This window comes from Xiphophorus maculatus, chromosome 21, assembly GCF_002775205.1.
Source record: "Xiphophorus maculatus strain JP 163 A chromosome 21, X_maculatus-5.0-male, whole genome shotgun sequence".
NCBI lineage: Eukaryota > Metazoa > Chordata > Actinopteri > Cyprinodontiformes > Poeciliidae > Xiphophorus > Xiphophorus maculatus.
The window spans coordinates 22,332,562-22,359,768 of NC_036463.1; the positions used below are offsets into that span (position 1 = coordinate 22,332,562).

Below are 27,207 nucleotides of genomic sequence, written 5' to 3' on the forward strand. Positions count from 1 at the left end.
TGTCATGATGGGTGCGTTTTTTCAAGCCCACATGCAGAACACCACACAGGAGAGCAATGTGAAATAAAAGATAAATTTATTGAAAAACACTGCTGGCAGGAATAGTTGGCTCGGGTCGGGTCCAGGGAGAGAGGCTGGTTCAGGGAATCAAACAGTTCACTATAGAGGCAGAGGGAGGTGATGAGTTCAGGTTTGTAGGAAATGACAACGTTAAGAGTGAAGGGGCAGATCTTACTTGTGATCGGCAGGTTAGAGAAGTGGGAGGGTAACTGCAGTGTCCGGGGTTTGTTCTCAGAGGTTCCAGGTGGTCGTCTTGTCTGACAGCGGGGATCCAGGAGGCAACGGGAGTACGTCGGAGGGCGGACAGGTAGGCTCAGGATCAGCGGATGTAGAGGAGCCAGAAGGAAACACCTGGAGGCAGGAGAAGCAACGAAGAAAACTGTCACTAGGAGCAGATCAACAAGGCAAACCAGAAGCAAGCTTCTAGGGGCTCAGAGGTACCGTGACTGGCTAACACTCAGGCGCCGAAGGACTGGCAGTCAGCTCCTCTTGAACATCTCGCTGATGAGCCAAAACTCGCATCAGGTGTGGGATGATGTCATCCACGCCCTCCGACGGCATGGTAAAGGCGCCATCGAGTGCATGCACAAAAACTCCACAAAGGAGCTAAAAGACCCCGGAACATGACAGTACCCCCCCCTTAACGGTCGCCACTTGGCGGCCTAGAGGAACTGGAGGGAAGGGAGGAACGGTAGTTCGTAATGAGGGATGGATCTAAGATAAAGGAACCTGGGACCGAGGAGCGTTCCTCCGGACCGCAGCCCTCCCAATCGACAAGGTACTGCCAGCCGCGCCCTCGCCGACGGGAGTCTACAATCCGGCGGACAGAATAAGCGGGATGGCCATCAACGTTCACGGGGGGGAGGAGGGGGCTCGGCTGGAGGGCAGAGTGTGCTGGTCTGGACGGGCTTGATTTGAGAAACATGGAAGGTGGGATGGATGCGGAGGGAAGCAGGCAAACGGAGACGGACAGCGGAAGGATTGATGATGGTTTCGATTTCAAATGGACCAATGTAACGAGGAAAAAGTTTCTTGGACATGGATTTGAGGGGAATGTCTCGGGAGGATAACCATACTTGCTGACCGGGGATGTAAGTGGGAGCAGGTCGCCTTCTTCGGTCAGCTTGACGCTTGATTTGAGCTGCAGTTAGGTTGAGGTTGTGGAGAGTTGTGTTCCAGATGTTGTGACAACGGCGGATGTGATGACGGACGGACATAACAGAAATGTGCTCTTCATCAGATGGGAGTAATGGAGGTTGATAGCCAGTAGATGCTTCGAAGGGAGACAGACCGGTAGCAGCTGAAACATGACTGTTGTGTGCGTACTCTACCCATGGGAGGAATTGGGACCAGTCGGATGGGTTGGTGGATGTGTAACAGCGGAGCATGGATTCCAGATCTTGATTGAGGCGTTCAGTTTGACCGTTGGACTGTGGATGAAAACCAGATGTGAGTGAAACTTTGGCATTCAAAGCAGAGCAGAAATTTTTCCAAACCTGAGATGTAAATTGTGGTCCTCTGTCCGAAAGGATGTCTTGGGGAATGCCATGGAGACGGAAAACATGTTTCACCAGGAGCTGAGCTGTTTGAAATGCAGTGGGTAGTTTGCGGAGGGGAATGAGATGACAGGCTTTAGAAAAATGGTCTATAATGGAGAGTATAGTGGTCATGCCTTTGGAAAGTGGTAAACCGGTAACAAAATCTAATGCAATATGGGACCAAGGACGTTTTGGAATTGGGAGAGGCTGAAGAAGACCAAAGGGAGGTTGATGGGATGACTTATTTCGGGAACAGGTGGTGCAGGCTAGAACAAACTCACGGACGTCTTTATGAACAGAGGGCCACCAGAATCTACGGTTTACCAGAGAAATGGTCCGGCTGATGCCAGGATGACCAGAAAATTGTGATGCATGGATCCATTGGAGAAATCGGGCTCGGACAGATAATGGAACAAAAATCTTATTGGGAGGACAGTTCTCTGGTGCGGGCTCGGACTGTTGTGCTTGCTTAATTATGTCTTCTATCTCCCAGGTGACTGCGGCGACAGTGCAGCTGGGACGGCGGATGGTGGCAGGAACCTTCTCGGAATCATCGGGAGAGTAAAGACGGGAAAGAGCATCAGGTTTAGTGTTGCAAGAGCCAGGGCGATAGGAGATGGACAGGTTGAAACGAGAGAAAAATAAGGACCAGCGTGACTGTCGCGGACCTTTTAGCAGATTGAAGGTAGGATAGGTTCTTATGATCAATCCAGACCAGCACTGGATGTTCTGCCCCCTCCAGCCAGTGTCTCCATTCCTCCAGAGCCAACTTAATAGCAAGGAGTTCCCGATCTCCGACATCATAATTTCTTTCTGGAGGAGTTAATCTGCGTGAGAAAAAGGCACAAGGATGAGTTTTATGGTCATGGGGTGAGATTTGTGATAGTATTGCCCCCACACCAGTGTCAGATGCATCTACTTCGACAATAAATTGTTTAGTGGGGTCAGGTTGAACTAATATGGGAGCGTGAGCGAAGAGGTGCTTGAGACGTGTGAATGCAGCGTCGGCCTCCGGGGTCCAGCTGAAAGGGATCTTTGAGGATGTTAAGGCGGTTAGCGGTAGTGCGATCTGGCTGTAGTTCCGGATGAACCGGCGGTAGAAGTCAGCGAAACCCAGAAAACGTTGGAGCTGCTTGCGGGTTTCGGGTATTGGCCACTCCAGCACCGCCCGGATCTTCTCCTCAGCCGGCCTGACCTGTCCGCCCCCTAATACGAAACCCAGGAAGGAAACAGATGTCTGATGGAATTCACATTTTTCAGCTTTAACATAAAGTTTGTTCTCCAATAGTTGTTGCAACACCAGACGGACATGGTGTTTGTGCTCCTCAGGGGACTTTGAGTAAATCAGGATGTCATCGAGGTACACGAAAACGAAAATGTTTAAGAAATCTCTTAAAACATCATTAACTAGAGCCTGGAAAAAGGCAGGGGCATTAGATAGTCCGAAGGGCATGACCAGGTACTCGGAGTGGCCGATAGGCGTCTTAAAAGCCGTTTTCCACTCGTCTCCTTTGCGGATACGGAGGAGGTCGTACGCATTTCTCAGGTCGAGCTAGGAAAAGATGGTTGCACCGTGGACGGGTTCGAAGGCTGATGACAAAAGCGGCAAAGGATACTTGTTTTTAACAGTGATGTTATTTAACCCTCTGTAATCAATGCAGGGCCTCAGAGATCCGTCCTTCTTCCCCACGAAGAAGAAACCCGCCCCCAGTGGCGACGAAGACGGACGGATAATACCGGCTGCTAATGATTCTTTGATGTATTTTTCCATAGTCTCTCTCTCAGGTCGGGATATGTTATATAAGCGGCTAGATGGCAGAGGGACTCCGGGGAGAAGATCAATGGAACAGTCGTATGGGCGATGAGGTGGTAAGGAGAGAGCTTTAGTTTTACTGAAAACGGCAGAGAGTTCATGATATTCAGCTGGGATGGAGGACAGATCGACAGGGTCCACCACCTGCTGCTCCACCGGCAACGAACCCGGTGGAACAGCGGAGCGGAGACAGGACTAGTGGCAAAACGTGGACCAGGACGAGACATGCCTGTCTGACCAGTTTATTTGGGGGTTGTGTTGTTGCAACCATTGATAGCCGAGAATTATGGGAGAGTGGGAAGTGGGAAAAACAAAAAATGAAATCAACTCACTGTGATTGCCGGAAATGACCAGATGGAGTGGTTTGATCCGGTCCGGTGAGTGATCTGGGGTAGCATTTTACCGTCAATGGCGGTAACGCGCAGAGGAACTGGCAGAGATTCACATTCAATTGCCATTTGTTTGGCAAGGGTCTCGTCGATTAAGTTCTGCTCACAACCGGAATCTATGAGCGCGGAAAGGGGAAATGACTGATTATTATAGAGGATCGTGGCAGGGAGTAACAAGCGAGGGGAATTATTTCTTGGGAAATGGTCCGCCAGCCCCTCTTGTTCTACTGGCGGACCAGAAGGTTTAAACGGATCGGACACTTGGCGAGATAATGACCTGGAGAACCGCAGTAGATGCAAAGACGGGCAGAGATGCGCCGCTGGTGCTCCTCGGGAGTGAGACGAGTACGACCCACCTGCATGGGCTCAGGCTCCGGAGGAACACTGGGTGGTGAGACCGCTGGAGCCGAGGCAGCGATCTCCTGTTCTTCCCCTGGCGAGTTCCTCCGGTCCCTCTGTTTAGCGCGGGTGCGGAGTCGATTTTCTAGGCGGATGGTTAAACTGATTAATTGTTCCAGTGTTTCTGGTTCGTCTAGAGCTCATCTTTAAGTGTGTCGTTTAAGGCGTTATAATATGCACTTTTTAAAGCGGCGGCATTCCAGCCTGCGGCAGCCGCCTGTATGCGGAAGTCGATGGAGAAATCCGCTGCAGTTCGTTTACCCTGTTTTAAATTCCACGGGAGTGGAACAATTTGTCGGAATCAAGACTAAATACTTGTTTAAACTCCTTCAAGAAGTTATCAAAGGAACAGCCGTAATTGGAAGGATTAGGGAAACGGGTTTCTGCCCACATTAATACTTTCCCAGACAACAGGGAAATGACATAAGCGATCTTAGCTCCATCTTGTGAAAAACTTTGAGGTGAATGGTTGAAAATGATGGAGCATTGTAATATGAAGCCGTTACACTTATTTCGATCACCTGAGAATCTTTCAGGAGGAGGATGTCGGACATCCGAAAACACGGGCTGGGCAGCTGGAACCGGATCAGGAACGGGGGCTGGAACTGGAGGCTGAGGAAGAGACTGTTGAAGGCGGGTGGTGAGATCTGCTAGACGTTGATTAGTTTCGGCCTGGAGAGTGTGAAGTTGTCTTAATACGGTCTCATGGGTTTGAATTATGGCTTGTTGTTCTGACAGAGTTCTCCTGATAGCGTCTGCTGGGCTGATTTGTTGGCCTGAGTGTTCTGTCATGATGGGTGCGTTTCTTCAAGCCCACATGCAGAACACCACACAGGAGAGCAATGTGAAATAAAAGATAAATTTATTTAAAAATACTGCTGGCAGGAATAGTTGGCTCGGGTCTGGTCCAGGGAGAGAGGCTGGTTCAGGGAATCAAACAGTTCACTAGAGAGGCAGAGGGAAGTGATGAGTTCAGGTTTGTAGGAAATGACAACGTTAAGAGTGAAGGGGCAGATCTTACTTGTGATCGGCAGGTTAGAGAAGTGGGAGGGTAACTGCAGCGTCTGGGGTTTGTTCTCAGAGGTTCCAGGTGGTCGTCTTGTCTGACAGCGGGGATCCAGGAGGCAACGGGAGTACGTCGGAGGGCGGACAGGTAGGCTCAGGATCAGCGGATGTAGAGGAGCCAGGAGGAAACACCTGGAGGCAGGAGAAGCAACGAAGAAAACTTTCACTAGGAGCAGATCAACAAGGCAAACCAGAAGCAAGCTTCTAGGGGCTCAGAGGTACCGTGACTGGCTAACACTCAGGCGCCGAAGGACTGGCAGTCAGCTCCTCTTGAACATCTCGCTGATATGTCACACGTCATCAGGTGTGTGATGACGTCATCCACGCCCTCCGACGGCATGGTAAAGGCACCATCTAGTGGTGGAGAAAAACAAGTGCATGCACAAAAACTCCACAAAGGAGCTAAAAGACCCCGGAACATGACAGTTTTGCAGTTTTATGGATGTTTGTTTCTGATTTGTGATGCATAGAAGCTGAATGCTGCTTCTCCACATTTGGTTCTGCAGATCAGACCCGAACCAGATCCAAATTGTAGATCTTTAATGTATTGTGGTGCTAAGCCATTCAGTGATTTATAGACTAACGACAGTATTTGTTAATTTATATACATGTGATTTACTCTCTCAGTTAAAGAACTTTAGAACTGGGTGGTTTGCTCTATCTTCCAGGTTTTATTGAGAACATGAGCAGCAGCATTTTAGATCAGCTGCAGTTGGAGGACTGATTTGTAAAAACAGGCCAACTCTAATTTTAAAGTCCATTACTTTAAACATACAGCATGACTGTGACAGAGTGGATTTGATACTCCATCAGAGCCAAGGGCACATAAAAGTCCAACTTCAATCTGCAGGTGACGGCAGGTCAAGAGAACAAGCTGAGGCCTGTTGCTCAGGTAACAGCTGCAGTGAGTAAGATGTATCAGTTATTTAGTTCAGAATGATGTACTTCCCCACCCTAGAGTGTAAGGACACATTTAGGATGACAGTATTTTCCAGTCTCTGACTGTGGCTGGAGGTGAGAGGGCTTTCAGTAAAATGAAAATGATAAATAACTGCTATTACACCACCAGTTCCCAGGAAACACCCAACAGTTTGGCACTGCTCTTCATATAGGGTCAACTTGAAGCCATGGCTTACGTCATGAGTAAGCCCTGGGCTCTGGCTCTTAGAATTCAAATCTTAACATGTAACACCAACAGCACCCTCAAACATGAAGCACTCAGACCAGCCAGCATGAAGAGTGCAGCAGAACAGAAGTGTCACCATCCCAAATTTGCCCATAGTTATGAGTGTGTGTGCATGGTTGTTTGTCCTGTTGTTTCTCTGTGTCGACCTGCACACTGCCTGTCATGTCAAATGATATAGATGTATAGATTTGTGGTACAATACTGTAGAAAATAATCTAGAACCTGCTTAGTGGAGGAGAAATTGGAGAAGACAGTGTGAAGCACGAGGACTCTAAAGGCTGCCTTATGCTCAGCCGCAGAATCTGCATGCACCTTCCAAGAAATGGGTACTAGCAAGTTTGATCCACCAGTTGGGCGCCTTGCCTCGTTTCTTCTCCACCAGAACAGCCACTGTACAGCTGCTGGTGCGGCACAGTGACTGGTAGTCACTCTACGTGTCCTTTACAACTGGTTGCAAGACTCTCATCCTTATCAGCTCGATGATACATACAAAGCAGCTATTGTTATGTTCCTATAGGAACATTGTCTACCTTCAAGTTTTTACCTGGTTGTAAAAACGGAGCTCTGTGTGGATATGTCCAGCAGACGTCCGGTTTGAGCAGGCACAGACTTCCATAGAGTGAAGTACACCCGGGTATGTGGGAACCGTAACCCCTCCACCACATGAAGGTGGCACTTCAACAACTTCACTTTGGGGTTATGGCCTTCTATAAACAGGTAAAGGAATCATTCCCAGTGAAAACATCACATAAACAAATTGAAAAGTTTCCAAAGCAGTTTGGAGAACCAACCCCGGTGTTGCCTCAGTTACAGATAGGTATTCTCCATGTGATATTTGAGTCAGTTACAACTAAAATCAAATCAGATTTATTTGTATAACACATTTCAACAAGGTAGTTCAAAGTGCTTGACATCATAAAACCTCAAAATTCAAACCTTGAAACATTAAATTTTTCCAGGTGCCGTCATTCCTCATCAAAATATTGGTTAAGGTTTCATTATGATACAAAAGCAGCTCTAAACAAGAGGGTTTATGGTCTAGATATAAAGGAACTCAGTGTTTCAGCTCTTTTCCAGTTTTCCAGACGTTTGTTCTGGAAAACAAACTTCTACGCTCCAGGTTTGTGGAGCGTAGAAGCTGAATGTTGGGTTCTGGTTCTGGGGATCCCCAAAATCTGACATTTAAAAAAGCAGCACCACATTTTCCCCCCTCAGTTATGGGACTTATTTGATGAATGGATCACAGCTGAAGGGATGTAACTTTTAATACACTTTCTAATGTGATCTTTTAAGCTGCCTTTATATAATGCAGAAAGCTTATCCAAATCTTTCCCCCCACTGTGTCGTATCTAATAACATTTTCATACACCACCACTATTTTAGATTACTGGGTTTAACGTGTCATATCAAGTCCAGAGCCTTAGTTTGAACTCTTCCAATTCTATGTGGTTTCTGAAGCCGATGAATGCTGGATGAACTCACTTTTCATATCTGGTCACTTTAATGTGTTTTCCCTGCTTATGCAGGGCCTCTCACTCAGGAGATCTTATCCAGTCACAGTGGGACCCGCACAGGGTGGCCCCGCTCCATTTTTCACTTTAAACGATGATCATTTTTCTTCATGTGACATTAATTTAGTTTCAGCGACTCAATGAGGCCTCTTTTTTTTTTTTTTTTGATGCCCAGTAATTGCAGAGCACATTTTTTCTTACAAGAAGTCAATTTGAGATTTGCATGAAGTATGGCAGGGCGTCATGGTGGAAGGGTTTTGCAATAAAGAGACAAGCGATTGAAATTGAGATAGTCGCGAGCAGCTGCAGCGTTGGCTCAGAAGGCTCTCATGCAATAAAAATGAAACACAAATTGGAAAATAATGGAGGTTTACTCTGATGCTGTCAAAGAAAACTTCTACACTGTCATCACAGGGTCAAAAACTTACTTAAACCTTGTCAGGCTAGGGTAGGGGAAGAGCATCAAATGTGGGTTTATTTTCTTCCTTTTGACTTTTCTGACAAAAAGTAACACCTTAGTTGCAGGTAAAAGACATATTTTAACTGAAAGTAATAAATGTCAGGATTATTAATTGATATTGGACGTTCATTAACTCACAATTACCTTGATCGTACTTAGGCGGTGCAGGGTGACTAATGGGTTCTCTCTCGGAAAACACACTTCTGTAGGTCTAGCTGCTTGTGGATTCAACATGCCAGGCTGAATGAAATATTTTACAATATTTGACAGGTAGAGGTTAGCCCACATGAGCTTTTATTTTTAATATAAGGCCTAGCAAAGGCTAAAACAACGGAAAGAAAAGTCCTTTTTTTCTCCCTGATGTTATCCATGTGGAACCTGTTCCACCTACTTTCTCTGCTGCACATGATCGATCTCTAAAGGTTACTGTGAGTTGAACTAAAAAAAGTCTATTAGCTAATTTTCATTTAGGTCAGAATATGATTTGCACATTGAGCTTCAGGTACAACCAATTATTAATCCACTGAGCCTCATGTGATGTCTCCCAGCTTCACAGCTGTAACGGCTTCGGGTCTTCATCTATGCATGCTGTTACTTTTTGAAATCTTTTGGCTTACTTCATATTGTCCAACAGGTTCCTTCGGTGATTTCTTGATGTTATATGTCTGACAGTGGGTTTATTAATTCACAATTTAATATGGGACTAGTAATTAACTGTTTAAAACTGTATTTTTTATTTATTTAGGCTATGTTTAATGTTCAAACATCTAGGTGTGAAAACAAAATAAGTAAAACTGTAAGAGAACAAAATACTTGTTGTCACTGCACTTAAAGCACTTCTGTTTATTGATGACTGTTGTAAAGAGGTGGCTGTCTAAGGAGTGCCCCTCTGTTTTCCGTCATGGGATCGTATCAACATCACAGCTGCTTCAATATGTTTATATTTAGATGCTCCAAATATGGATTATTAAGAAATGAAAAAGAACACCCAGATACAGTGATTTAATGCGAGCGCCAGTCCCACTTTGTAGCAATGTCACACTGAGCTTAAAATAACAAACACAAAGACAAAACCGGTGATATAAATGCAGATCAAGCTGATGGCAGCAGACAGCAACTCATTATCAGGCGTTAGAAGAATTACAGCAGAGCTTTGAGCTGTCAAAGATAACATTACATCTGAACAGGTCATATGATTTTTTTTTTATTATTATTTTATTCTTTACAATTACAACAGCCAACATATCACAGAGTGTCAGTTGTGCAAACATGTAAAAGACACATATAGCTATGTCCATAAATAGACTGAAAAAAGCCAGAGGGGAATAATTATGATTGCTTCTGTTATTTATGAATTATGATCAAATTGTCCAACTCTAGTCTGACTTCGTTCTACTTGTCTTTTAATATTTGATTTTCTTTTTTTATATAAACAGGGCCATGGTATAGTAATGCGTCTGCTATCTGAATTCTCCTTTCACACGCAGTGATATTGAGTACTTAGTAGTCACTGAATGCACATTTCTATCATTTTTCTTGTGGTTTACAGAAAAGTAACAGAGTAGAGCTTCATTTATCCACTGGGGTGGAACAGCTGAGACCCTCTGTAAAATATTACAGGTGCTTAGTTCAAACACCAAATGTACTGTACATCACTGCAATATTACACACAGTGGAAACTGTCTTAGGACTAGCGCAGAAGCTGACATTCATAGTCTTCCTCATCGCCACTCTAGTGGGATCAGCCAATACGCGCTGCTCCTGGATTGGCTGATTTCCATCCACTTGTGTCAAGCATTTTTCAGTAGCAGATAGGTATTTCAGCTTTCCTCACTGCTTTTTCCATCTATCCATCCATCCATCCATCCATCCATTGGGGTCATGAGGGCTGCTGGTGCCTATCTCCAGTGGTCAATGGGCGAGAGGCAGGGTCACCCTGGACAAGTCCCTCACTGTCTTTTCTTTTAGATTATCTCAGAAAAATTATTGAAAAGGTAAATTTTCTACAAATAATTTGGAATAACATTTCACTGAAAGTTCCACAAACACTGAACCACAATTATGTGGAGGTTCACTGTACTTTAGTTTTCCTCTGCTTAACTGTTAAAGCCAGTAAGTACAATGTCTTGTATGCTACCTTTAAGCTAACTGTAGAACTATTCTATCACACCACTTCTGCTACATTTTCATCAAAAATCTTCTTATTTTATTTATCTATGGTGTCCTCTGTAAATTACACAAAGGTCTTCTGCTCGCCACAGATTTCTGCCTAAATGTTTTTTTTTTTTTGGTGTTTGGGTTTCATCTGCGTTTGTATTTTTGATTTTCTTCAACCTTCCCTCCTCTGTAATTAGTCCCAGCTGTTCCTCATCCCCTTGATTACCCCTGTGTAGGTGTGCGTGGGTGTGTGGGGGTGTGTGTGTTCTCATCTGTGTCCTTGATCCCCGCTGGATCTCTACCTCTGTCTGTTCATACTCTGTGGCTTCATGTCCTCTAGTGTTCCTGGTGCTCCTGATTGTCCTGTAAGTGTTTTGGACTTACAGGACAGCTGGCTCCAGCAGAGCTCTCACAGCACCACAGCTCATAAAAAGTTCTGTGTCATTCCAATGTGTTGAATCCATAACTTCTCTAAAATCATCAACTATAATTTCCCCAAAACACCGGATACACAGCTGTTCCCAAGTAGGCGGGGCTTATCGCTCCAACGCCTGCATCTCCACTGATTGACTAATAGACTACGAGCGCTAGCACCATGGCTGAAATATGTAACCATTTACATCCATCGCTGCCAAGGGTGTAAATCCCATCTCACTATTGGGGGGGACCATAAACAGTAAAATTTCTTACGAGCAATTTTGGGGGGGTCAGCAAAGTTACAGTGAAATGTAATCTAAGATATGGTTTAAAAAGATTTTAAACCACATTCAAGCTGCAGGACCAAAAATGACTAGTAATGCATATGAACAAACTATTGAGAAATAAAACTAAAATTCAAATGTTGCTTGTATGCAAGTTTTGTTCAGTCTGACTGATCTAATCTCTGCTACACCTTTACAAAAAATTAAGGTTCTAAATAAAAAAGCATTAATGAGTAACTGCTCTTAATAAAATTACTCATAAACATTGATTTACTGAAATGGCTCCCAATACATATTATGGGCTATTTAAATTATAACTTGTTAAATTGCTTTATTTTTAAGCCTGTTTTAGTTTTGCCATGTCCTGGATGACTGAGAACCAACAAGTAGATAGAAAAGAATATCTGGGGGGTATTATAACTTAAACATAACACTTAAAGCACCAGGGTTTATATAGAAAAATATTCAGATTTTATTTTGTGGTTTTAAAGGCTCTGCGTTGAAAACATAAAGAGAAATAAAGCCATAACTTTCTGTTTTTTCTATCTGTTCTCTCTTCTGTTCTCGGCTCCAAACACAGATTTGTCGGCCACTTGCTCAGCCCCTCCCTCCCATTTCAAACTCTTCTAATTAGCTAAAAGTTAAAGAGCTAAATATGAATGAGATGTTTGCTACCTTTGACAAAAAAGCTTAGGTCTATGAAAACAGTGTAGCCGTTTCGCTAATAAGGCAGCTTATTGTAATTCAGCCAAAGTAATGAAACAACAACAGCAGTCTGATATTTATTGTTAATGTGTTTCTTCTTATTGAGCAGTGAAAGTAAATCAAAGGTTTACATGTTTTTTGCTTTAAGTATTTACTGACTGGAGGGCTTTATGTTTGTGCTGCAGAGCCACAGCTAACAGGTAGCTTCTCACTTCAGCGGCTCTGCTGTTGCTCCTCCTACACTTTGGACTGAACTATTGTTCTAATAATGGTAGGGGGGACCTAAAAAATCATTCTTATCTTTTTCTATTGATATTATTTAAATGCAAATGTTTCTTCAATGATTTTTTTGGGGGGAGGGGAGGACAATTGTAGACTTTTCCAAGATTGGGGGGGTCCGGATCCCCCCGACTCCCCTGTGATTTACAACTATGATCGCTGCCATAACTTTTTGATAACTTAACACATATTTACTCGTTTGCAAAGCTGCAAGTTTACTCATGTAATTTTAATTTCATTTCTTATTTAATGGAAACACCGCAATTGTGAAATTGTGTCTTTTCGACACCAGCAGAATATAGACAAATATTTGTGCAAATTTGTACTAGAAACGCAGCTACTGATGAGCTGGGAATACATTGTCCTCATGTTTCCCTGTGAGGAATTCATAAAATTAAGGAGAAGAGTTTTTATCAAATATGTGATGATGGCTCATTACCGAAAAATCAGAGGAGCTTTAAATTAAAACTCTGGCGAAATGTCACTGATTACTTTTCTACTTTCAACTAGAAGTACAAAACATTGCTGTACTCAAAAGCAATTTCTAAAACCAAACAAAATTATCAAAGCGAATGTGGGAAACCATTACATTCAGCATGTTTCCTTAAGACAGCAGCTAGTGTGCATAGACCAAATTAGAGCATGTGTCCTCCAGTGGAAGTCTATTTCCATCCCCCTCTAGTGACAGATATAGACCACACCAGGCCTGTGTAACCGCTGCTAGAGCGCTTCGCAAAGAGGGCGGTCTGAAATTGATGACCTAATACAGTCTTACCCCAAGACTGAGGACGATTAATCGTGGCTCGCCTAAAGATGTCTCTGTAAAAATCTCCATCTCGTCTAACAGAGAATGCCAGCTCCGTCCATTGAAGTCACATTGTGAGTCCTGCTCGCTCGCCGGGAGAAGAGCTTCGGCTCCTAATTCTCCTCATTAATCACCTGTCTGCCTAACATCCTCCGGAGAAAAGCGCCGCAGTTCTTTCAAAGTAATTACAGCTCTTGAAAGAGCGCCGGGTGCAACAATTGCTCATAGGTAGCCATCTTCTTCCTCCTGTGCCCTTCCATTTTCAGTCTCACTCATGGAGCCAGCGGTTTCTGTGTTCTCTGAAGGAATCGTCTTTAGCAATAACTGCTGAGCGGCTTCTGCTTCGCTCTGTTTTTAAAAGGTTTGCTAGCCTCACATCCATTTTCATCTGCTGTGGGATAAATAAATTATAGCCTCTAAAATCAATGCCCAGGCTGTGATGTTGGCTGTGGGGTTAAGGCTTGCCACCATGTTACATTTTTGCCAGCAGGGCTCAAACTGAGGCAGTCACTGGAGATGTTCCTGATGTTGAGTTTTGTTCTTTTGTAGAACGGTTCTCCAGACAACATAGAGGCCGTACTAGTCCAAAGGTACATGCAGGTTTAAATTTCAAAATGTTCTGTTGTGTTTTCTATGATTTACAATCCTCTCATGCAAAGAGAACTTGCCACAGTGAGATGTGTTGCTTCTGACTGATATAAGGGCCAATTTTGTTTCTATAGAATAAATTATATTCCACATATAGAGTCATGCCTCTTATCTCTTCAAGACAAAAATGAAATTTTTGCTTCCAGTTAAACAAAGCACCGACCTTCAATTGTCTGGGCTATCCACAACAATACTGTCTGTCTTGTCAGTGTGTCTCACTGTGTGATAGCCCGTCCAAGTCTGCCTGATTGGTTTGCAACAATCAGCAACCTTTCTGCCATGGTTTTCACCACCTTAACTCCCAGTCAGATGAAGGTGGCTTCTAATAGTATGCCTTAACACACTAACACATCCACGTTATTGTCAGTAACTGTATTGACATTGTCACGACAGAAAAAGTAATTAATTACATTACTCTCTACTGAAAAAGTTTTTTCCACCACTGCTCCTTAGTGACCTCAGTTTAATTGTTTTTAATTACAACTTATGAGCCTCATACTTCAAGTTCAATTTTCAAAACTGAAGAAGCCTCCTGGGTGAGAGATGAATTCAAATTTATTCCTTGTAGTGCTGAGCAATAACTATTTCCAAAGGGCCTCAAAGGCAGCTATGACTGTTGTTGAGCAGCCCCATGTGTTTGTGGGTAGTGATGGTTAATCCTGGTCCTGGTTCTGCTGGATGTCTTATTCTGTTAAAACAGTCATTTATGTCTACTGTGACCAGGCTCATGTCAAAGGAGGAGGGACAGAACTCATTACTTCATTTAATCAGCAAGGCTTCCTCAGATCAAGAACTGATTAACAATATGGTGATAAAACCAGTATGATCTGATTATATAACTCTGCATATAAACTGGATCTTTCTGTCTTGTAGGAAAATATAAATTGAACAGTTTTTTATATATACATTTGATAAAGAGCTATAAATAAGATTTTTATTTTTCTTCTAGCAACCGAACAATAAAATGTTACTGCCACACTACAAATTTCACAGTTATTTAGTACACTGCAATTATTTTTCTTATAATACATGTCAGTGACCAAGCTCTCGTATTTTACTGGCCATTTCCACTTCCAGTTGTAATTTCTAAGATCAGGCTGATTGTTTCTACAACCTAAGCAGAAACCTTGTATATAAATACTGAATCTAAGCCTTGTTATTTATTCCACATTCTGCATCTCTCTCTCTCTCTGTTTACTGTTGCACAGCCTGCTAACAATGACACTCTATTGGAGAACTGCATCAGAAAGCTAGTAGCTACTGAAATCCATAATGTTACCTTCAAAATAAAAGTTTTTTCTTTTTTTCAAAATTAATGACATGTAGTTGGACTTTCATGCAGAGCTCACACTTAAGACGTGTTTGATCGTGTGCCAGTCAAGGTCATCTAATGAGCCAAATGTTGCATACAGGTTGTAAATTATGAATGAATGAATGAATGAAATAAAATAAAAACACCTGAAAACGTATAAGTTCAGAGAGTGGTTTATATATTTTTGTTTAAGAATTCTTGCCATATATACGGTGTGTTTGTATATATATATATATATATATATATATATATATATATATATATATATATATAATATAGTCTGTGATCAGTGATCATCAGCAATCAGTTTGGTGCCGACAGTGTCTGGTCCAGGACAAGCTTCTTCTGTATTTAAATATTTCACATTAAAAGAATACATTAAGTATAAATGGTATAATTAAGAACATAATAGTGCAAGGAAAATAAAATAAATATTTTTGATTTTTTGTGCTGATATTGTCAAACTGTGGTATCTTTTACTCAATCTCTGCACACCATAAACATCTCCTTCCTGTTTCAGACATTTTGTCACATGCTTTCTTGGGTAATGTCACTGTTCCAGAAGACGCTGCCAGCAGCATAAACATACTTTAGTCTTCACACAAAGCAATCTTTTAGTACTTTATCCTAGTTTAAACTATTCCTTTTTTTATTTTCAATTTGCAAAAAACATTTGGGAGCTGGCCTTTAATTTCCCCACAGAAGCACTCAAAGACTAAAAATAAAGCTGAAACAGTGGGAAGAGTGGCATTTACTTTTAAAAGGCAGGGCAGCGGCAACGCAGTAACTCCGTGTGCGAACTGTGTGCTGATGTCGCTTTGCAACATTTATAAGTCTCGGCAGATAGATGATGCCTTTTCAGAAAGCTGTCATAGGAATCCCTTCAGTGGTTTTAGGCATGCATAAAACCCATCCTCACCCTGTACTCAACCACTGTCGCTTCGCTAATGCTCTCTCCCTCTTTGTGTTCACAGATGGAGATGATACCAGAGCCCGATCCTGATGACGAGGGGACAAAAATAAGTGTGAGTTGAAGAACACGTCATTCACGTCACCCTGCAAACCCCCCACTTTCCCAATGCGTTGCCATTGTAAGTCGAGTTGGCAGAGATCCACTCTAAACCAACACAACAGCAGCTGATTTCCTTGAATAATACACCTTCCACAAGAGAATGGAGCTAATCAGCGAAATCAGTGGCAGCGTGTTATTACTGTCAGAGTGGTTCCCTTCCTGCGCTCACACACACCAGTAACAGTTCCGCCTCTTTCCTCTGCCACACTGCATGGGCCTTCTGTGCCTAGAGCAGCACACAGCCAACCAGTATAAGATCGTCACAGATGTGTGTGTTACATTGTGACAGTTTACAGATGCTGCTAATATGGAAATGTCATCATCTCCTCATGTTTTGGAGGTCTTCTTCCTTCCAATTTGATTGTTTCAGCAGCAAACTTTAGTTCTTCTGTGGTGATTACAACCAGTACATAGTCACTGTCCAAGGTCACACATAAATATGTTATTCAGCAGCTGAACATTCCAGCTTTGTGAAATATTGCCTTGCAAAAATTCTCCCACCACCTACACTTGACCACTTTTTGTCATGTTTAAAATTTAAAATCACAGTGTACTGGTGAAACAGAGCACCAGAAAACATCACATAATCGTAACCTTAAAGGAAAACTATACATTTTTTGCATAGAAATCTGAAAATAGGCTACGCCCTCTCAGCAACTTATAACAGCAATGAAAGTCAACAAAATGTGTCTGGGTCACGCTTCCAAATATTGAGCAATTAAAGTCGGAGCAAGAAGAATGTTGCTCCAAGGACAACTTCCCTCGAATGTTGATCTTCTGGTAAAAGATCTGGTGAAGATCTGGTGAAGACGGCCTTTTACCAGTCATCTTTATTGCTGATAAAAATGGCATAGCCTTACTCCCTACTGGGTTGTTTACAGTGGAGACAATTTCTGGTAATCTTCATCGAGCTGGTGCATTACATGTTATGGCCAAATTTTAGTGGTTGAGTAATATCAAATCTGAGCGTTTAAATCTTCAACAGAGTTCACGCTTCCAGCAATCAATTATTTCTCAACAGCTGAAGGTTCAGAATCTTAGCTTCCTAAGCTACATTTTCTTTTTAATATTCAAGATATGGTGGGCAAAACAGTCTCAGGACATGTGGTTTCCAAAGGTGATTCAGAAATCTGCAACATGTCAAGGAGAAGATGCTGCTACGTTAATTTGGTGCCACAGCAACGAACCATAAAAAGATAAAGAATAGAAGCACGTTTCCATAGTCTTTTATCAGATTGAGCTTCATACATCTCAATCCAGTTCAAAATTTATAGTGGAAAAAAAAAACTGGATGAAAAGGTTCCATACCACAAAACTGATCTGTGTTTTTATTAGTCATGCCTCAAAGAGTTGAAGCTGTCAGAGAAGCCAGAGGAGGTGAACTGCTAATTGGGATGTTTGAGGTTTTTTTCAATAGCAGCAACTCCACGTCTTTTGCCAGGGGGTGTAAATTGCTAAAAGGGGAAAATGTATTATTTACTTGTAGCAAAAGTTTTTTAGTTTGTATTATCAATAAATCATCCCGGTGTCATGGTAAAAAAATTAAATAAAAATCTCATCTGAAGAATAACAACCAGGGTTCTGTCCTAAAAGTTTCTTCTGCTCATTAAACCTGATTGGTTTAGCACCATGAGGTGATTCAACTGAAGATCTGGAACATTTTTCATACTTCTATTGAAGACAAACATTAAAACCCAGATTGTTTATCACATACTTGCTTGATTTAAAGCATCACAGCTCTGCTGATTATTTTTAATAGCTTTCATTAATTGAAATAAGGTTTTAATGAGGCTGAAAGGTAAACATACTCTTTGTGGTTCTGTGTATGAGCTGAGCAGATCTTTTGCATTTCACAGTTTTGTACAGTGAGTCTGTGTGTAGAACCCAAGGTTGTTCTGTGCAGCCTTAAGGGTGCAGGGCTCTTATTCTCTGAATTCACACATGTCTGTCCAGACAGAAATTATAAAATAGCCCAGGGCTTTGGTAGAAAGAAGGCCTTTTCACAGTCACCATGTGAAGTTTGCGAGGTTCAAACCGTTGTCTTAATGAAGACTGACGGTATGGAGTGTGAACGACTTCTGTTTTAATTCAGCTGTACAGAGCCTCAACAGAGCTTTTTAATGCTGCTACATTTCACTTGAATATGAATCTCTGCGTCTAAGACAATTTGTTTGATGTCTGACAAATCAGACATCAGACACTAGTTTAAGGTGTAGTTATGACACCTTAAAATAGGGAGTTCAAAGTGTGGCCCCCAAAAGTAAAGAAAAAGTTCTGTTTCATACAAGCAATTGTAAATAGTATCTACAATAGTTTTAGCCTAATATAAGTAGAAAGTTATTGTTTTCATTGGCTTTACAGAGTAAGAGAAAATATAGTTTCCTGTGACGTTAGGAGTATCTCAGTCTTTTATAATATAGTACAGCTAAAGCAGAATAGAAACCCCAAATAAGCCTTAAGATCTTGGAATAGAATATGTACCAACCTGTGTCATTATTTATTTAAAAATGTATTCAACAGAAGTAATGTGTATAAAACTAAGTCCACTTTTGGCACTTTCATTAATTAAGAGAGAAAGTAGCAGCCAAATAATCCGTCCCCTGAAAATTATTATCTTACTTATAATTAGCCAGAGTGGCTACCTCTGTTTGAAGGAGTGATGCTGGCAGTTTGCATAATGCCAAGGAGTAAAGTCATCAGCAATTGCCTTAGAATGGGTTACAGAGATTATAAGAGCCTTAATGTGAAGGACCATTAAGGAGCAATGTGGACCTAGTTGGAATGTCTGTTGGAATGTCTCTGGATCGTGGCAGGTTGTCAAGCTAACCTGAGGCTCCCAATACTTGTTGATTGATCAGTGTTTCTCTGTGATTTTGATCCATGACTCGTGTGCTCTCCTGGGCTCCCACAATACAATGATCATGCTGTGTAGGGTCATGATAATCAGAGAAACATTTGTCCTTACACTTGCAGAACTCACTAATGTGAAAATGATGCTGTGTGATGTTTGTATTTTCTACTTCAAATCCTTGACAACCCATCCATGCAGGGTAAGTAGCCCCAATGTCATGGATTTCTGCTGACAGATTGTCCAGTCCACTGTAGTCTGCAACAAAAATAATATAAGACCATTGTTTGTTGTTTTGCGAGAACTCATATTCTCGGGGAACTCCCTCATATGTAATGGGTAACCCACTGCATCCTAAAACACCGTTGAAGAATGACCAAAAACCTGCAAAGGACACCCATGCATTGGATTGAATTGGCCATTGCACCAAAATCTTAGGGCATATTCAGACCAGCTCTGTTTATTCTGGTCTTTTCAAACTCTAGTTCATTTCCAAAGAAAGTCCTGTTTGCTTGGGGAGATGTGAATGCGTAATCAAACTCTGACCTGGACCAAATATCAAACGCTGCTTCACCTACAAACCTAGGAGTTGGTTCGGTTGAAGTGAACTCTGGTGTAGTTTGAATGCATATGAAAACTGGAGTATCTTCTCACTCCAGGTTATGACACTAGTCTCTTTCAATCGCTCTAATAGACGGTGAAGGTCCAGGGCAACGACATCTCACACAAGCTACAGATCTCCAGAGTCAGCAAGAACGACGAAGGACTCTACGAGTGCCGGGTGACCCGAGCTAACTACGGAGAGATTGTGGAGTACAAAGCCCAAGCCTGGCTTAGGGTCAACGCCACAGCCAGGCCTCGACGGCCACTGCCACCTGCCAAGAAGAGCTCCCCACTGCACCTGACAGACAAGAAGCCAAGGAAGTCCACCTCACCTCTGAGCCAAGACAACATGAGTTCAGACCAGAGGGTGGCCTCCACGTCCTCCTCCCACACATCCTCCAACACAGCTAAACGCTACCCCAGCTCAGGTAAGCACTTGGTGAAGACCTCCCTAGTTGGAGTCCTGGTCCAACTCTGCAACCTGATGCATTTCATAGATCACGTTATTGTGTTTTAAAGCATCAAATGCTGGAGGTTCATGGAAATGGCTTATAAAGGCTTGTGAGCTTTTGTCTTCAGTTAGGCTTAGAGTACATGTTGTAAATTAGACATTGAATCAATTCTTTATACTGTCTAAATGTATGTCAAACTGTTATGCTGAAAGTCATTCTTGGCTATCCCAGTAGATCAACCTCCTTTCAACCATAGTCAGACATCCATTGGCAATTTTTTGTGGACATTGATTAGACAAAAGGCAACACCATCTTTTCTGTGCCTCTTTCACAAAACATTTCTGTCATAAACCAGCAAAAACAAGCTGTTTTCCAATATAAAGCCGACTGCACATAAACTCTGTACTGAAGATCTCCCCATATCAAAACAATGGCACACAAATTGTGGTGCTGCTTCAAATTTAAATATACATCTCACCCTCTTACTCTTGATTTTTTTTAAAGTCATGTTTACGCTTTTAAATCCTGTCTGACCGCACAAAATATGTCATCACCGTGTCACTCCCTTCACCTGCAAAGCCTGCTTACTTCTACGTGAGCCAGGTGATGCACAGCACTGACTAAACCGCTTGAGTTAGGAGTCTAATAGAGGGGGACCAACTTCACCACATCCATTACCATGGCAGTCCTTAATAAGTCCTTCTTAGTGCAATGACACTAAAATAAGTCGGTAACACTTTATTTGACGGGTAGTGAATAAGACTGTCATGACACCATCATAAACATGACATAACACCTGTCATGAACATGAGTAAGTCTTCATAAATATTTATGACTGTTGTCATAAAGTGTCATTCGGTAAATCATGACACTTTTAATACAAAGTTGACATTATTCAAAATGTCTTTGTTATGACATCTTTTCATTAACCTAGACAAAAATGTCTTTGTTATGACAACTTGACATTAACCAAGAAATCATGATCTGACATAAATTTGTTATCAAAGTATCACTGACTAAACTTTAAAAATTATGTAGCTTTATGTTATTAAAGCTAAAGTTTAATCAGTAATAATTTTATAATAAATTTATGTCAGATCATGATTTCTTGGTTAATGTCAAGTTGTCATAACGAAGACGTTTTGAATAATGTCAACTTTGTACTAAAAGTGTCCTGATTTACCGAATGACACTTTATGACAACATTCATAAATATTCTTGAAGACTTACTGATGTTCATGACAGGTGTTATATCATGTTTATGACTGTGTCATGACAGTCTTATTCACAACCCGTCAAATAAAGTGTTATCAATGAGGGTAAGTCTATAAGCCACGAAGACTGCAAAAAATGTCAAAAACGCGTTCAAGGTTACGCAACAAAAATTTTATTTATGGTTGGTTTAAATAACTGAAATATAAAATAAATGCCAAGAGGACATATAGTAGCCTAGTGTACAGTGTCTGACATTTTTAGACAAAATAATTTGTCTTACAGAGTTGTGAGATAGAGAAACATAGGTTGAATATTTTTTTTCAAAATCTATTGTCTTATCATTTCTTTATTCTGTTACCTGACATCTGTTCTTTGTTAGGTGCTTTCTCTCTGAAACTCTAGTTCTGGAATTTCTGGTTGCAGTAACCCTTAAAACACAAATGATAAATATGATTTTATTAGTAGGATAGAGTAGTTAAGAGTAGTTTATCTTCTTGTGTTAGTGTGAGTATCAGTGCACAGTCAACTTGGTTATACATGCCCATCTTGGCATGTACAGTGTTAGAAGTGAGCCTCTTGTATTAAAGCAGCAGTCAGCATATGGCAGAGTCTCCGAACAGCAGTTTATTCAATGACTGAACCCAAATGTCCGCCCAATGCCACAGCTGAAGACCCACAAACCCACAGAACAGAAATCCATGTTCATTAAGTTTGTCACTGTTGCTCAGTGGAGTACGGATCTGACATCTGTTTTTATTCAATGTCTCCAGTGTAGCACCTTTTCTAGCTAATTGTGCTTGTTCAGAGATGTGTACCAAATCCTCATGACGACACAGAAGTAACTGAAGAAAAGTCCTGGCTGCATCTAGAGTTGCTTTTTTTACATGTACATTGCTGTGAACAGATATATTCTACTTACTTGTTTTTGTCACATTTTAGTCTTTTGGCTCATTGGACAAATGTCAATATCAATTAAACATAACCTGAGTAAATACAAATTGCATTTTTTAAATAATTATTTCATGTATTAAGGAAAGCTATCCAAACCAGCCAGACCCTAATATTAAAACACACCTGCCCATTAAAGCTGACATCTACTGTTCCACCTTTGGTGGCAACAAGTCAAACATTTGCAATAACTACAGCAGTAGTCAGTCTTTTCAACACTTTGACTAGGTCGCTTTCATCATCTTTTTTTATAGCCCCTTACTGAAGAGCTTTTTTTTTCTCCGAAGAGTTTTTGCGGCACTAGTGGCTCGTATTTCTTGTACAGTAGGCAGACAGGAAGGAGGGTGAGGAGAGGGGGGAAGACATGCGGTAAAGGTTGTCGGGACCGGGAGTCGAACCTGCGACGTCCGCATCGAGGACTAAGGCCTCCAAACGTGGGGCGTGCTAACCCCCTGCGCCACCACAGCACGCCCATTACTGAAGATCTTTTGACCACTGGCCTGCTACATAACCCCAGTGCCTAGAGTTTAACCTCTAACATCTGCTCCTGTATAGAAAGAGATTGTGGCTCCATCAGTGATGGAGTTGTACAGGTTACTGAAACCAAACCATCCCACTGGACCGTTTTCTGAAATCCCTTGCCAGTTATTCTCCAAACTATTGGGCTTCGTCGAGATGCTTTTTCTTTTTTTAAATCAAATTTAAGATTGCATTTTTTCTCTTTTTGCTGAGCAGTGTTTTCTTTTTTTTTGTTTATTTGTTTTTTACCAGGAGTTCCATGTGGTTCTGAATTATTTAGTTTTTGTTAAGGTGGCTTTTGAATAATTCTCAGAAGCCATGAACTCCTGGGAAGGCGTGTCACTGTTCCAGGTGTTTCACATTTTTGGATAATGGCTTTCACTGCTTTTCTGGAATTTCCAAATTCTTTAGATTGTAGCTATGAATGGTCTCTTTATTCTTCCAGTCTGAACTGCGTGACCTGGATAATTCATGGTCTAACAAGAGAGGATTGCTTTTTAACATCGGGCCATGTTGGGTGGAAGAGCTTTCTTTCATTCAGTTAAAATTCTCATCATTACTATTACTCTTCAAAGCTCTAGTTTGTATTTACTACAAGTTGTCTTTGTCTTTAACAAAATGCGACAGAGGAAATGTGTGAGGGTGGCGATACCTATGCATGGGAGCATAAGTGAAATATCAGATACATAAATTCAACCATCATTCCATAAACGTATGGTTCCTTCTGAATTCCATGCCCATTTAAAGTTTTAACTGATCTGGTCAAAGAAAGCAACCAACCTCCTCCTCCATCCCATCTTCAGTTTCTATGGGATTCAGGTTTGCTCATTGTTCAGCTCTAAAATAATCTGCTCTCTCTCGGTTATTCCATGAATTTCTAGGATCTGTTCCTGTTCTAAATTCATTGCCTACTTCACCTCTCCTCCCTTGATGCTGGTGAAGAGTCTTTACTGTAATAGAGGCACCAGACAGTAGTCTGAGGCAATAACTGGCCAGGCCAGCTGTGATTAATACATATTTACCCTCAATAATTAGATGAAAATTTCCCCCTGTGCTTTTTAACACAGACTAATTGCATTCATTGCTGCTGTAACCAACCCCATTGCTTTATATCTTCTTTTTGCTTGAATATAGAATACTGGAAGGTTAAAAATGATTGAGTTTCAGCTCAGGACTATGTGAAGAACAGTGAATGACACAGTTCCGACTGATTCACAGTTATTGGGTTTGATGAAAGAACCTGTGAAGTCTTAAGGTCTGCATGCTCTCTACATGCTAAGCTAGCATTATTACATGCACTTTTGCTTTTTCAAATACAAGCAATTCTTCATTTGAATCATTTAAAGAGTTGACATTGGCTGGTTTTAACTTAGTCCTACAATTGTTCTTTGAACATAAATGCATGTTTAACTTTTTGTGGCTTGTAAAATGGAAAACTGCAGAGCCGACATGTTTTGGATGCTCCAGATTTTCTCCTACGTTAGCATTCATGCCTTGAAAGAGAAGATCTATTTTTTGAATCATTAGCAGTACGTATTCCCTGCACGCCCGCTCACATTTTACCCTCAGGGGGATTTGAACTCAATCCCCTGTCATTTCTCTGACTATCCACCTGTGTTGTAATTGAGCAGCTCTTTCTCAGCTTTAACTGCCAATCATCTCCCTACGGGTCAGACGGTTCGGACTGATTCAGCCATACTCTGGGGCATGATAGCCGCGCGCACCCTGCAGCAAAACACAGGAAGATATTACTTGCCACTGAATAGAAGTAAAAAGTTGAATAATCCCCAGGGCTGCAGAGCCGGAGATTATGAGGCAGCTAAATTATGCTGACATCTGTGTTGCGGTGAGTCCTCGGCGTGGTGTGTCTGACAGAGATAAATGCCTCTCTGTGACTGCTCAAGCAGCCTTAGCAACCTCCTCTGAGTTTCAGAAAGGTGTTGCGGCTGAGGCCCACAGGGTTCTGTTAGCGCCCCACTCGGGTTTGAAGCTGGCCAGCAACAATAGTTAAATGGCCTGAGATGAAATCAAACCGAGGAGAGAGAGAGCAGATATTTTCTTTTTCCGCATTGCTGCATCCGTAAACACCGAGGTGCTTTCCAGATGGGGAGGAACGGGAGCGTGGCCGCCACAGCGTCTCCTGCAGCAGCCGCAGAGCGGCTCGTTCACAGTTAACTCCCCACCAATGTGTCAGCTGTTGTTAGATCACAGTTTGGCCTCCATCGTTCCTGGCAGTGTTGTTCCCTCTAAAGCTCAGAGGTGACCGCAGATGAATACGGGGAAAAGAGGAACGGAAAACTGTCCCCCAAGCCATATTCGTCTATCCACCTCTGAGGCCAGCCTGGTTCCCCGCTTGGAAGAAAAACAAATTTGGAGTAAGCTTCACCGCATCCAGAATAGCAAAAAAAAGAGAGAGAGAGAAAAAAAAGAGATACTGACCTTGTTTAAAATAACAACTTTTTTTTTTATATCAGTTCAATGCACATCTAAGGAAAAATCACCAGTGTGTCATTTCAGTAGGTGGAGAGCAGCAGGTGAAAGGTTCATAGTTACACTGATCAAGGATAAGAACACATGTGTCTTACAGGGATCCTTCCCAACACATCATCATTGTCCTCTGTGTTCTTGCAGACCTGAAAACATCAATTAGTGACCAACAGGATGACAGCTCTCCTCTGACACTTTCAATAATGTTTTGGAATAAAACGGTAGCATTCTCATTTTACAATAAAGCTAAGAAACACACTTTTTTATAAAACAGAAATTCTTTACTATTAACCTAAATTTCACACATTCAGTTCAAAGTTTAGCAATAGTCACGGCTCTGTGTTCTAATTCACTTATACAACAGTCCATATTTCTTTTCCTCTGAGTTTCTGGACTTTGTTCTCTTCTTCAACAGGGTTAGCTTGGTTTTAAATGGCTAAAGCAACATTCGCTAAAACTTCTGTTGCTTCATCGTTTAACTCAGCAGCAACTTCTGACTTGCCCAAAATATATCCAGTTAACCACATCTGACTCTTGTGAGGATCTTTTCTTACAAAAACGACCAGAAGGGAGCGTTTCAAAAGAGACCAAATTTCAGAGACAGTACATGTAAGTGCTTAGAAGAAAATGCCATGAGTTTGTTTTATGGCATTAGTGAGGAATCTTTATCCATTCCCTAACTCAGCCTCTGTCAGACTGGCCCAGGGCAGCTGTGGGCCAGTCTGCCCACAGCTGACTGTGGGCAGACTAGCTTACCGCCAGCAGTGTGTGAATGTGTGTGTGAATGATTGAAGTTAGTGTGAAACGCTATAGGTTCCTTGATGTACTTGATAAAGCACTATTCAAGTACAGACTATTTACCATTTAATATGTTTTTCATGTACAGTACACCACTTTACATTTTATTTTTTACCAAAATATTTTATTGAGATTTTGAAAATATAATCATGTATCAGTCTGATTAAGTTGTCTTTATAGTTATTATATGACGGTAATTCTTTTTTCTCATGTCAGAGAAATGAAAAGGAAAATAAAAAGTTAAGTTAACCAACACAGGAACAAAAAAAAACACAGCCTCTCTAAACAGGAATAATTGAGCATTTACAAACACATTGGATACAGTTGCACACGTCTATCCTGCATGGTGCATTGCAAGAGTCCAACAAGCCCTCTGAAAGGTCTAAGTCAGGGGTCTCAAACTCCAGTCCTCGAGGGCCGCAGTCCTGCAACTTTTAGACGTGCCTCTGCTGCACCACACCTGAACAGAATAATTAGGTCATTAAGGCTCTGGAAAACTGATCTACACAAGGAGGAGGTAATTAAGTCATTTCATTCCAGTGTTTTGTACCTGTGGCACATCAAAAAACTGCAGGACTGCGGCCCTCGAGGACTGGAGTTTGAGACCCCTGGCTAAGTCCTTAATAAAGTTAATAAAATAACCCCAAATCCTCTGAAAAGTATAATGTTTGGATTTCCTAATAATCCAAACAATTATTAGGTCCTTCTAGTGGCAAATTAAACATCTGTTTTAACCACTGGGTGGCGTTAGGTCTCCTGACATATTTCCACGATAAAGCTATAAATTTGTTTTGCAGATAATAGGCTTATAACCATGAAAGTACATTCTGATTTGGTAAAAATATGCTATGAATAAAAAACTCAGGGTATACAATTTTTTATTTTATTAAATGTCAAGTAATCACTTAGTAGCTGCAACATATAAATAATTATGAAATGGATGAGAAATGGGTGCTTTTCCTTTTATTACTACTGATTATAAAAGATGAGTTGGCACTATGCAGCTCTCTCCTTGATGGCCTGAAAATGTCATTAGTGTCTCATTTGTCCAGAGTGCTTATTTTAATGGTCGCCTTTTAAAAATCCATCCAAATGTGGTTTCTTGTTTTGCCTTTAATCAATATATTAATTCTCCCTCTGTCTGTAGTCATTCTTTCATACAGCTGAACTTTGTGAAGTAAATAGATTAAAGTGTTTCTGGTCAAACAATCTAATATCTGCTGAGGACCTCTGCAGC

General features: G+C 41.6%; 1 protein-coding gene across 1 annotated transcript in view; it reads left to right on the top strand.

Moving 5' to 3' along the window:
* vstm2a (V-set and transmembrane domain containing 2A) overlaps positions 1–27,207 on the top strand; it is a 105,723-nt gene that overhangs the window by 56,968 nt on the left and 21,548 nt on the right. The window contains exons 3-4 of the mRNA XM_023326616.1: positions 16,003–16,053; positions 19,643–19,979. Coding sequence (XP_023182384.1) covers positions 16,003–16,053; positions 19,643–19,979 — 388 coding nt within the window. The remainder of the gene's footprint in view (positions 1–16,002; positions 16,054–19,642; positions 19,980–27,207) is intronic.